This window comes from Acanthopagrus latus, chromosome 1, assembly GCF_904848185.1.
Source record: "Acanthopagrus latus isolate v.2019 chromosome 1, fAcaLat1.1, whole genome shotgun sequence".
Lineage (NCBI taxonomy): Eukaryota > Metazoa > Chordata > Actinopteri > Spariformes > Sparidae > Acanthopagrus > Acanthopagrus latus.
In genome coordinates, this window is record NC_051039.1 from 3,535,102 (window position 1) to 3,548,323 (window position 13,222).

Sequence of the window (13,222 nt, forward strand, 5' to 3'; positions counted from 1 at the left end):
ACTAGTCAGCAACACGGTAATTTAAAAAATCTCTGTGCACCTTGGTGCAGTACAGACTGCGGATCTTCAGCAACTTGTGGCTCTTTTGCTGTGACTGACAGCAAATGACATGAAACTGATTGATGATTAGTTATTTTTACACACTCTGCTGTAGGTCTGGAGTGATTCTTACATTCATAGAATGTGAAAATGTGTCACCTATACACAAAATATCTATTCTGCCTGGCAAAAGGTAAAAAAAAACAAAAAAAAACACAGACTTTAGTCAAAATTAAATAGAAAACGTTACTGTTTTATAGCTAAGCTGCCGCAGCATGTTTAATTCATCATTAAAGTCAGCTATTGTTCATTCTATTCATTTTCACAGGGAGGATTCAAGTCACCTGTACTGTTCTGTACTGATACTCTTTGTGTTTTGTTGGTTGTAATGTCCCCCAATAAAAAGTAACATAAATTTAAACTGCTGCATATAGTGAGTTGGAAAAGTCAAGTATAGTTACTTTTGCACCGCCAAATCCCCTTAGCCTGGCTGTTCAATTGCTTTTGTTTTTTCCTGAATTGTAAATCTTCTCTATTTTGCTGTAATGTATGATTAAACTGCCAACAACTTTCAAACCCAGAGGAATCCGTAGTCGAATTCAAGGTAACGTTGCGTTTCATTTGGTACTAATGTTTCCAGTCCACAAAACAAAACACCCTCACACTTTAAATTCAGACCTCAGTGGATCAGTTTATTGTGAGTAAAGGTGGAATGAACTCATCTCGGAAAAAGCAACGCAACAACAACAACAACAACATACATACATTCAACAAGTTTTACAGTCACGTTAACGGTAATTGAAGTACAGCGAGTAAACAGGTGGACAAAATGCTACAAGATAAGAATATACAGTTTGTGGAATAATGCACTTCATGGCAAAATTAAAAAAAAAAGAAAAAGTGTTTCTTACTTTGGATTGATAATATAAGGTTGGCAAATTCAGAAATATAACTTTCCAAGAAATGCTCCTGTGGAACTGTTACAACTTTTTATTAAAATTCTTACTGTACTTTTTTAACAAGCCTTCAAAAAATGTTTTACAAATAAAAGATTTCGATGCGCTTGTGTGATCTTTGGAATTAAAATACTCGATTCCTTGCTAACGGTTTGGTTTTAAAGGCCTCACACAGTGCTCGGTCAGGTGATCGACAGTCCTCTGGAATAGTAGCACCGTTCAAAAAACAAAAAACTCCAATGAGGCGTAGAAAAAATAATCCATGAAAAAAAACCTGTGGCTACAGTATGGCATCCGTTCAGGTGGAGGAGGAGGTCGCTCAGTTAGCGGTGCAGGTGGATTACTTATCCCATGTAATGCTACCATCAAACTTTTCAACCTTGACTGAATGGATATGAGGTAATAATAAGACTGGACTTGATTATATATGATCGGATATGAGATTAAGAAGCATGCACAGCACATTTCTCTGAAAAACACAATTAAACCAGTGTTGCAACAACAGTAATATATTCTTAAATCATTGATCATGTTACTGGATGGTTGTGGAGTCTCGCGTGGTTTTTCCTGACAGCGTTAGAATGTCACTTTTCACCTTACTGTTACTGAAAATGATTCATAAAGTCACATAAAATGGATATGATATGGATAAAAAGTCCACTGACAGGAACTTGAAATCAAAAAATGAAGAGCTGCGGTAGTTCAACACCTGAATTAAGCGTTGCTCTCTTGCCAAGAATCTACTTGAGAAGACCACAGAAAGCATAAAGTCGATGTCTGGAGCGGAGGTCAGTTTTGCAGGTGACATGAGGTCTCTGATGTCACGTGGCAGTGAGATGGATACAAACAAATCTCTCGCAGTGGGTATTCAAGTAGTTGTAGGTACTAAATGTTCAGCCTGTTGTTGTAGGAAGTTCAATAAGGTATAATAAACATCCACCCTCTGACACTGAACAATGTATAAAATAAAAAAATGTATCATTAATGTACCTACAAATAATTCTAGTACGAAGAAAACAACATGAAACACAAATCAGAGTGAATACTTTGTGAGGCTGACTGAGGCTGAGAGATATTGTCCCACTCACTGATTATTAGAGAACAGATGATTCAGGCTCTTTTTTCACAGGAGACATTTTTACATGTCACAAAAGGAAAAAGCTGAATTAAAAATAATGTTTCTACGAAAAATTACAGCACTGCGATAGCATGCCCATGTTAAAGGAGAAATATTATGCTCATTCTCAAGTTCGTCATTTTATTTTTAGCTACTTGTAGAAAAGTTTTACAGGCTTTAAACACATCAGTTTTCTCAGACTCCTCCCATTTACGTACTCCGCTCTGATTGGTCAGCTCATGCACGCCTGAGCAGATGTGCTCAATCATTTCTTATTAGCTGCTAGGCATAAGCTATGCAAATGTGTGACTGCGCGATGTAGCGTGATGTCACAAAGTCACAGAATTAAAGGTGTGACTACTGACGAGGCGTATAAGGAGCACTGTTTTCTGTGGGAGAGAGGAGCTTCTATTCAATTCTCAAGATCTTTTACATGCACGAGAAAATATGAAACACTGAAAGAAGGAAAACAAATAAAAAATCATAATACGTCTCCTTTAAATACTTTTAAATGTACTTTTATTTCTCTGTGATTTTTCCTATCATGACATGTCATCATGGATGCTGTGAAAAATATATTTATTTATGCTTTATAGCTCAGTGTGACCGAGATCCAAAAGGGTATTTATGATCAGAAGAGAATGTTACAAAAATGAAAAAAAGAGAATCAGGTTTTCTCAGCAGAGACACACACACACACACACAAAGAGAGACTATGGAAAAAGTGATGTATGGAAAAAGAAAAGTGATCCTGACTGTAATGATTCTTCCTGACGTTGTTGTTTCTGCACCAGCAGCCTCTTCATGTGTCAGACTGGGCAGCGCTTTCCTGCAGTGTTTAAACGAGGGTTCTTTGGATGAGGAGCGGGGAGAAGTGTTAGGTCGGGTTTCCGTTGCCTCCGTCATGGGGGCAGATGAGCAGGGTGGAGTCCAGGTCCAGACGGAAGGCCGGGTACAGCGGCTGAGAGAACGGGCACCGAAAGGTGTGCAGGAGCACCACTGTGTCCGACACGCTGTAGAAGGACAGCGCTCCTTTCTGGCGCTCCAGGAACACGCCGATTCTGGGGCAGGGCGGTGCCGCCACCGTGGTCTTACGGTTGTCATGCCAGGCAGCGTATCCGGCCTGCGTGCACCTCAGACGCCAGGAGTTCTCGTTGCGCCCCAGCAGGCAGGGCTTTCCACCACCTTTACGTCCGATACCTCGGTAGGTGACGCCGATGTCGACCCATCCCCCGCCCCTCCACTCCACCTCCCAGTAGCTGGCACCGCCAAACTGGCCCTCCCTGCACAGGACCTGGGCTACAGAATCAAAGCGCTGCGGGTGAGGTGGGTAGGACTGGGGCTCCTCGCCGCAGTGGGCACCCTGGGGCCCCTCGAGGAGGACCAGGGTAGGGTGGGCAGTATCAGGGTCCAACGACAGACGACTCGAAACTGGGGAGAGAAAATAAGACAAAGAAGAGTTTATGGGGAAGGAACTGAGATTTTCACAGTCGCAAACAGAGTAAAAGAAATCTGAAGGTACAGCCTTGATATGTGGAAACTTGTAAAGAAGCTCTAGAAACAGCAATGCTGGTCCATCAGCAAATCAATAAGCATAATATCTCAACAACTATCAAATGGATTGCCACAATTTTCATGTTTCCCAGACGATGAATCCGAGGTGATCCTACACTTACGATCACATAACTGCAAATAAAGACAGAGGAGAAATCAGTCTACGTGACCAGGTCTTCGCTGGAATCAATCAAGTTGAAGATATTTCTTTGCCGTTTTAATTTTCCAGTTGAAACAGCAAAATCCCAGAGTTACGTGGGACGCAGACTGACCAACAGACGTTGAGCCGTCGGGTGTTTCGGTTGACATTTTGGCACGGTTGGGACAGAGGACACATTCGGCCTTAATCCTCGTCTGACCAGATGAATAATTAAAGCCTGACAAGGTGATTGAATGCCATCATCCTGTCAGCTGCCCTGTTTCTGTCGGGACAAAACACTGGTCCTAATGACGGACCTGGATGTCATAAATACAATATGATCGCCATCCATCATTGATGAGGAGCCCGACCGGGCTCTCAGATTTCTTTTATTATCTGTTGAACTGGAAGCGTGGAGAGAATATGGAAAAAGGAGGTGGAGAGAGGGTGAAATGATGCAGAGCGGAAAGAAAGAAACATTTGCAAAGAGGTGGTCCATGTGAGAAGAAGAGGGCGACGATAGAGGATAGAGATGGTTACTTACACCTGAGGAAGACCGCCCTCATCCTCTGATCAGCCGGCTGCAGGGACAAAGAGGAGAGAGGGAACGACACCGGCACTGCTGAGAAAGAAGACAGAGACAAAGAGAGACTGGTATTTACTAGTTTTGGGAAGGAAACATAAGACAGGGAGTGAAGAAGAAAAAGAAAATAGCATGATTAAGGAAGAAAAGCAGAAAAAAAATGTGTACAAAACATGTTTGATTAGTAAAAACAGAAAGCCATGAATCCAATAAAGCTCATTAATAATAGTATTAATCAGAAAACTCCAACAACCCTGTGAGCATGCAGCATGAGCACAGAATACTAAAGTCACCACGCGTAGAGTTTTTCATCTAAGTAGCATCTTTTCATTTTTATTTGATGCTTTTAGTCCATTTATTTCACCACCAGATGGCTCCAAAGTATGGACTGCTTTTAAAATCCTACTCATGGTGGCTTTATCAGCAGTGGTGGGGCATTCTGGGAAATAGACCTGTGTGCTTTTTAGATGAGAATTAGATGACAGAGTCGACCTGTAGAGTTTGACCTGTGAGTCACTTAACATTGTCTATTGACCGACATTACTCCTCTGTCCGTTCAATACAAAGGTCGGGCTAGTGAACAGTTAGCTTAGCTTAGCATGAAACTCCATCTTTACAGGAAACTCCACGGACGTGAGACTGATGTAAATCTCCTGATTTGACAATGAATAAATGTGTTATCCAAAATTAAAGTATTCCTTTAAAGTTAATACATTAGCCTGCTGGTTAGTTAGTTAGTTAGTTAGTTAGCATGCTGAGGTCGGCTGCTGGTGTGAGTTAAAGGGTCAGTTCACCAAAGAAATGCCCACATGTCTCCACTTACCCCCGTGTTGCCCTGCAGATTGTGTTTGCTGCGGTTTGGAGTTCTCTGCACCACCTCCCCCCATAAAGAGGATATGAATGGTTTTTGATATGTTTTTTTTTTTTTTTTTAAAAACAGAAAACAATAGTAACAAGAACATTAAAAAAACACTGAAAACTGTCTGCAGCTCACCATTGTGACACTATTTATTGTAAGTAGCCAACATGGTGCCCCCCAGCTTATTCATTTTGTGTCTGGATGGGCAAATCTAATGCTGTCTAATTAAATTAAACATTTCAAAAATGTGTATTCTGGACATTTTCTTCCTATCGACTCGTCTGAAAGAAGATGTTACAGGAGCAAAACAGCCCAAACTCTCAAAACTGACCAGTGCATGAACAATGTTGTGTTCCCTGGAATCTAATCACTCAATGATACCAAACTGAACGGATCAGAACGGATCTGGACGGGAGCCAGAGTGCGTTGTTATCAGACATCGTCCTGTCCTCTTCAACATGAATAATTAACCCGTCCAACTGTCCCTCGCAGTGTTAAGTGTCATGTCAAAACCTGCAGCCTGGTAAAAATGGGTCACCTCAGACTTGACACTGTCACACAGGGTGTGTGTGTGTGTGTGTGTGTGTGTGTGTGTGTGTGTGTGTGTGTGTGTGTGTTTGTGTATCACGTTTCTCACGCTTACCTTTTACACACTCTGCACCTGACACGTAGTTCTCATTGACTGAAAGAAAAAAACGATCATGGTATGAAACTGAGACTTCTTACATCTAATTCCTCAACGCAGAACATTTGCAATATTCAAGAGTTTTGGTATCTTTATCAGCATATCACATCATCTTTATTGACCCGTCTTCCTGCTCCGGAGGTCACCTGTCGTACCTGCCCTGCTGATCTTGTCCACCTCCTCCCTGCAGACCTCCTCCACGCGGCTGCGGAGGTGGCACAGCGCTCTCCTTGCGCCGCTGAAGGCCTCCGTGGGCAGGCTGAGGGCTCTGGAGTGCCGACCGGTGGTGAGAGCGACGCATAGCAGAGGAGCCGCCTGGGTTGGATAGAGAGATGGAGAGTGGAAAATACAGGCTGGCATCACATCCACAGCCAGCACTCCCTGTTTCCCTCCCATCCTTTAATTCCTTGTACAATTGAGCTCTAAAATAGCACTTAAGCAGCAGCGTGCGGTCTTTTTCCACCGGTCACTGCTGACTCATTCTCCCCTCTCCCTCCGTCTGCAGTCTAATCTCTCCGGGGCATTTCTGGTGACTTCTTATGGTCGGACAGGATGCATTAGATGTAATGGGTCTGTAATGTATGAGCTGCTAATGTGGAGGAGTGGAGGAAGATATAATATGTCAGATTTCCAAATTAAGAGGATTAAAAACCGGCGATATATTTTGTCTTGTCTGTTTTCTGTTATTCTCAGGATTTTTACCCTGGGGTTGTTCCGTTTCCTCCTCACCTGTAAGAAGTGTGCGTTGTCCTCGGTTTGCAGAAGCTGACTGATCTCCTCGTCTCTCCTCCTCAGCTCCTCCAGGTCCTTCTCCAGCATCTCCACGTCCCGCTCGGCCCTCCCGACCACCGCTCGCTCCTTCGCCTCCAGCCTCGCTCGAACCTACGACAGACGAGAGAGAGAATCACTGCTATCAGTACCATCTCTCTACAGCTACTGGCAGCATTACAGCTACTGCTACCTGTGGCGGCTGCTCCTCACCTCCGCCTTGGTTTTCTCCAGGCGCAGTGCCATGTCTGCAAACAGAGCTTCACCGTCCTCCAACACGGCCGACGCTGACACCTGAAACACAAACACAAACAAACACACGAGTAGTTCAAGGGCATAAAGAGCAGAACAAAATACTGAAAGACGCAGCGGAGCGGAGAGTTCAAACTGTCAGGAAACTTTCACTAACCCCTGTTACATGGAAAAGGTGGCACATCTGCAGCAAATAAGAGCTTTAGATTGCACCCCATTGAAGTTTAGAACTGTGTTCTTAGCGGGGGGGCTTTTAATTTGAAAGTAGCGACCGTTAGTAGCTTGCTGCTACAACAACAAATGGACAACGAGAGACCGAGGAGACGCTGCATCTCCTGGATCTCAGCGGCTGTCCAGTTGCGATGGACTGACTGCTGTGATCAGCTGTTTCCTGGTTTTAAAACTCCCCAGCTGTGGGTCACACAACAGTGAACGTCATCGACACCTCCGCACATCTCACGCAGTTGCCGGCACATTGACAGCTCAGATTTGGATAGCAATGGAGGCCAAAATAAGTTTACCCTCTGAGGTGGCAAACTGGCGGACCAAAACAGACCCCGAATATACCGCCTTCTGTCTAAATAACTGCAAAAAGGACGGCCAGATTAGCGGATTGCTGCCCAATATAAAAAACGGCTACTGTCTCCAGCGTCCTCCAACAGGAATCGTGTCAGATTATGTGAGCAAAGCTGCCATTTTATTGTGACTCAAACATACTGCATTTTAGAAAAAGAGCCAAGGGCCAAGATCAGAGCCCTGAGGTACTTCATACATCACATCTGTAAACAGCGACTGCAATCTGGATCCAGTTTTGCCCGGTGGCCTCTCTGGGTACTGCAGCCCACAAAAAGCATTTCCACCAAAGTACTACATCCACGTGTAGGCGACAGCAGCCAGGAGTATGGCGCACGTAGACAGTTTGTGTAAAACGCTGCACTGCAGGTTTAAGGTTTTCTGAAGGTTTTTGTTGATCTTTGATGCTGATGCTCCTGGATCAATATATCTCTCTACAGGAACAAATCAGGAGTGAACCTACGACAGCTGAGCAGCAGAGATCAGAAAACTAACATCCAACATCTGATAAAAGGCGGAGTTCAGTTTCATAATTTAGAGCGGTGATACTCTCCTCCACTCCGCTGGACGGGTGGAGAGGTGGATGCTCATGGGAGGCTTTCCTGGAAGACTGAAGGAGCGGCACAGAAACTGGAACTTAAATTAGCCGTGCAGTGGAAACTGATACAACAGCTCCTGTGAGGCGAGTGTGTGTGTGTGTGTGTGTGTGTGTTGAGCTTCCAGTCAAGTTTATTTATGGACCTTATCTCATGTGCTGTACAGAGCACATACCATAATACTCTCCTGTCTGCTGTATGTGACAGACTGATGAGTGATTCTGCTCAGCGTGGAGCTCTCAGGTGATTCACACCGACACTAGAAGAGATTCTTTCACCTGAGAAATATCTCAAAGAAGTCAAAACAACTCATTCACTGCGTCCTCGTCCTCGCCGTCCATCCGTCCGTCCGTCTGTCTCGGTGCTCCTCCAACATCAGCTTCCCGTCTCCGTCAGAATTGATTTTTGAAACTTTACGACTAGTTTATGAGGCTCTGAGCGGTTTTAGCACCTCCACATGTGGCCATCTGTCTCCTCCTCCATCTCTCTACACCACCTCCACCTCTCTACACCACCTCCACCTCTCTACACCGCCTCTCTACACCACCTCCACCTCTCTACACCGCCTCTCTACACCACCTCCACCTCTCTACACCGCCTCCACCTCTCTACACCACCTCCACCTCTCTACACCACCTCCGCCTCTCTACACCACCTCCACCTCTCTACACCACCTCCACCTCTCTACACCACCTCCACCTCTCTACACTGCCTCTCTAGACCACCTCCACCTCTCTACACTGCCTCTCTACACCACCTCCACCTCTCTACACTGCCTCTCTAGACCACCTCCACCTCTCTACACTGCCTCTCTAGACCACCTCCACCTCTCTACACCACTTCCACTTCTCTACATCACCTCCACCTCTCTACACTGCCTCTCTACACCACCTCCACCTCTCTACACCACCTCCACCTCTCTACACCACTTCCACTTCTCTACATCACCTCCACCTCTCTACACCGCACACTGCTGCATCAGCTCGAATACCACAGAGTTCAAATGTATCAGTGAAAACATTAAGTATGAAGAGGCTACCTCCACCCTTCTTTCTATCAACCACCTACCTCCACCCCTCTTTCCTTCATCCGTCTGCCTCCCCTCTTTCCTTCATCCACCTACTTGACCTCTTTTTCCGTCATCCACCTCCCTCCACCCCTCTTTCCTTCATCCACCTACCAAAGACGAGTCGTCCCCTCGTGTGTGTGCCGGTCGTTCTCACCTTCAGGGACTCCAGGCTCTGCTGAAACTCCTCCAGCTCTCTCTCTCCACCTCGCGTCCTCTCCTGAATGATCCTCTGAGTCTCCTGGAGCTGAAGCTGAAACACACACAGACGTAATTATCAAACAACGAGACTTTCAAAAACCTTCTTCATCACAGTGAGATCAGTAGTCAACAGGTGCGGATTTATGCAGATTTGATGCAGATCCAAATAAAAATCTAGATCTGGTGGATTTAACTGTTTTGTGAGGTAACAGAACAGGATTTATTGAACTACACAGGACTGTTGGAGGCCTTGGTGGATGTATGAGGACGGATAACCATCTCTGGTTTATTTCTGACTGTGCTGACGACAGTAACGAGGTTTGATATGATGCAGCAAACACTTGTTTATGCAGTTATCCCATTGGAACAGATTAGACTCAGTTCAGTCTGCCTGTTTCTGAGAAGAACTGACGTCCGTGTTGACTCATGGGTAAACAGTCAGCAGGTGATGGGTGGGGTTTGTTGTGACACCTGTGTGGAGGTCCAGAGGGAATCCAGATGACAACAGCTGGAGTGTTTTCATGCTGCTGTCTGAGGATCCTCTCACATAATGAGTGAAATAATCAGAGATGGTGTTTTATTTTAAATCCAAAGAGTTTAAGAGTCAGAGTTTTTAGACTTTCAGACTTTAAATACTTGATGTAGACCCTCAGGTGTGAGTCTGTACCTGTCTCCTGGCTCTCTGCGCGTCCACACCGTGCACCTCCTCCTGGTCCGCCTCGCACAGCAGGCAGTCCCCGCTCCACTCCACCGCGGCCTCCGCCTCGGAGCCTCCGCCCGCGGGCTCCAGTCCGAGGCGGTGCTGCGCGCACAGCCGCTCCGCCAGGCTCTCCACCGCGGCCACCAGCTTGTGCCGCCGCAGCGTGCCCACCTCCCGGTGCGGCAGGACGTGGAGCTCGCAGAAGGACGCCAGGCACACCAGGCACGACTTGACCGCCCTCAGCTTGCTCTCCGGCGGGCAGAAGTCGCACGGCACGTCCCCGACGCCCCCGAGGTACAGCTCCGGAGCCGTGACCATCTCGCTCAGCTTGAGTTTGCCGACGACCTCGGCGAGCACCGTGTTCCTGCGCAGCACCGGCCGCGGGCTGAACGTCTCCCGGCACTGCGGGCAGCTGAACTGGCCCGACTCAGCCTGGTCCCAGTAGTTGTTGATGCACGACATGCAGTAGGTGTGTCCGCAGGGGGTGGACACCGGGTCCTTCAGGATGTCCAGGCACACGGGACACCTGAACTGGCTCTCCGTCACCGAGATGTTCGCCTGGGCCATCGCTCCGGCGGAGGAGGGGGACGTCTCCGGGGCTCGGATGGGTTCTGATCCGCCTGTTGACTCCGGGTTCCTGCTGGTGAAGAAGCTGGTCCTGACTCCCGGTGTGTTGTTGTGAAGAGGAGGGGTGAGGATCCAGGAAAAACCCTTCCGCAATGTCATCCAGCCCATCACAGCCAGGCGGGGCTCTGCGCCCTCAGCATCGACTTACAGGCATCGATCACTCTTAAAGGTTCAGTTCACCCAAATATTCACTAAACTTCATTTTCAAAGACAAGACACATGATGCAGTTATAGGATTAAGTTTTATCTGGGAATGAAACGGTCTCAACGTACATGACACCGTCAAAAATCAAAAATTAAATCCATTGCGGAGGAGGATGCCAGGATGGACAGACATGCAGTAGATGTTGCAGAACAGAACAACAAAATCCCAGTTTACAAGTTGCATTGACAGAATATCTGACACAACTTGTGTGATATATATAAAGTGTGTGGATGCAGGAGGACGACTGTGCAGGACGAGGCATCGCCAAGCGGTGCCCGGGCCTCATGACCTCCTCTCCACCGTGGTGACCTGGAGGAAGACGTGCCACACAAGATAATGAGCAGTAAAAGAGAAAAAAGAGCTGAGTGAAGCGGTGTCAGATTCTACAGAAATAAAGATATTAAACAGAGGAGAGCAATGATCCAGGGTGTGACGATCCAAAGAGGCAGCAGGAGGATATAAAAGTGGTTGTTTACCTTCAAAGTGACTTCCTGGAAAAATTAACCCTCCCTGATTTCAGAAAGTGATGAGAAGATCAACTGAAATGTGAAAGAAATGTCACCTTTAACACTGAGGCCTGTTCAGAGCCTCAGATCTGAGTGCTGCGTGTTGAACGGTCCTCTGGTGGCAACGAGCTGAAACTACACGAAGCATTCAAGGAATTACAGTGAAACAAGTCCACACTGACCAGAGCTGAGCTGACGTCACACTTCACATGCACGGAAGGCTGTTCATGAAAATCAGTGACATGGTTGATCATTAAAATACTTTAATGTAATTTATTTGTTGGTGTTTTGCTGTTTTTGCAGCAGGGACGAGGGACAACACAGCTGCATTATGTTTAGTAATTATCACAATACATACACAGTATTGTGTCTGCATGTGTTTACTTGTGTCAAACCTGAGCTGACAGTTGTTGGATGATTTTGTGTGAATGCACAGAGCACAGCTGAGTGTGTAGCGCCCTCTGCTGACCGTTTCCTACAACAACAACACTCTTCCCACTACAGTAACACCTCCACAGTCTCCAGACACACACCTGACTTCACTTGATGCATCTGCACCTGCACGAAAGGATCCCAGAGGTTTTTTTTTTTGTTTGTTTTTTTCAGTGTGACAGAAATCTAAAGAGAGAGTGGTATGAATGACATGTTGCATTATAGGAAGCTGTACAGTCAGACTTATGGAGACAAGGGTAAAATAAGATAAGGTGGTTTTACATTTTTTAAATTTACAGTAGCACAAGAATATTTAAAAAAAACAAAAGCACAAGAGACTAATTAGTGTCTCAGCACCAAATAGGAAAACATTAGCATATGCAAACTATTTTTATGTTTTCTGTCAGTCTCGACAAGCTGTCCCATCAAATAACGTCTAAATGCTTTAGAAATAATACATAAATAAATAAAAGTCTGGATATTTTGGCCTCTGAGGATCATATTTCACTGTTATATCAGCAGCAGATCATCTGTTTCCATCTCAGCTGCAAACACAGCAGCATGGAGATCTGAAATCCACGATCAGCGTCCTCTCCGGTTTATTGAGGCTTGGAACCACCAACAGGACGGCTGTGGCTCGGGGGAAGAGCCAGCGTCTTGTTGTCGGAAGGTCACTGGTTCGATTCCCCTGGTCTGCATGTTGAAGTGTCCTTGGGCAAGATACTGAACCACAAAACTCCTCCTGATGTGCTGGTCGGCACCTTGCATGGCAGCCACCACCTTCAAGTGTATGAATGTATAAATTACTGTAAATTGTTTTGGACAATGCAATAGAAATTAATCGGCTTGTGCCCAATTTGACATGTGGACAGGAGGAGTTTGGGATTAAACCACCAACTCCCTGATCAGCAGATGAGCATCTATTAGTGGTAAGAAAACTGCTGCTGCTTGTCTCGTGAAGCTGAGATTTTACATCAGCTGTGTGTGCGAGTTAAATGATGTCTGCTGTCGACTCTGACGTTCTCTTGTCATTCTGCGCCGGCTCTGAATTGAATTTCAGCAGCAGTTCAGCGGGAGATTGAAGGTTAAGAGGGGGGATTTTCAGGTACTTAAGCTTTAGCCATATCACACACACACACACACACACACACACACACACACACACACACACACACACACACACACACCAGGTCACTTTACCTGCCGGTGGAGTTAAATGGTTTCCTCTGTGAGGTTCAGTTTGTCAGTGGGACTCAGGATTAGTGCTCCACGTCTCCTTAAATGCATCGATGCTTTTTACAAAATGATTTCCAGCAGGTGAAACGAGGACTTATTTACAAGCAGGATCCCCAGTAAACTTCTAC

General features: G+C 45.9%; 1 protein-coding gene across 6 annotated transcripts; it reads right to left on the reverse strand.

Annotated features, from left to right (window-relative positions):
- Positions 1-713: 713 nt before the first annotated feature.
- LOC119024358 (E3 ubiquitin/ISG15 ligase TRIM25-like) lies at positions 714-11,581 on the reverse strand. Of its 6 annotated transcripts, none has more exons than XM_037107119.1 (9): positions 10,056-11,581; positions 9,345-9,440; positions 6,914-6,994; positions 6,662-6,814; positions 6,088-6,247; positions 5,891-5,929; positions 5,212-5,256; positions 4,350-4,424; positions 714-3,543 (listed from the first exon to the last, which is right to left on the reverse strand). In XM_037107119.1, exons 1-9 carry the CDS (start codon positions 10,821-10,823, stop codon positions 2,990-2,992), a joined length of 1,971 nt encoding a protein of 656 aa, XP_036963014.1. In that variant the 5' UTR covers positions 10,824-11,581; the 3' UTR covers positions 714-2,989. The 6 variants fall into 6 exon arrangements, with proteins under 6 accessions (XP_036963014.1, XP_036963005.1, XP_036962996.1 ...); XM_037107110.1 differs by having other exon boundaries at positions 4,350-4,427; XM_037107101.1 differs by having other exon boundaries at positions 5,212-5,265; positions 10,056-11,579.
- Positions 11,582-13,222: the final 1,641 nt, after the last annotated feature.

Bases quoted from the DNA above. Each gene is read 5' to 3' on its own strand.
- LOC119024358 (XM_037107093.1), bottom strand. From the start codon at position 10,823: ATGGGCTGGATGACATTGCGGAAGGGTTTTTCCTGGATCCTCACCCCT. The intron at 4,428-5,211 runs GTAAGTGGAGAC...CTTCTTTCTCAG, and splicing joins ATCTGCAGGGCAACACGGGG to CAGTGCCGGTGTCGTTCCCT. The intron at 3,544-4,349 runs GTAAGTAACCAT...TTCTCTCCCCAG, and splicing joins GAGGGCGGTCTTCCTCAGGT to TTTCGAGTCGTCTGTCGTTG.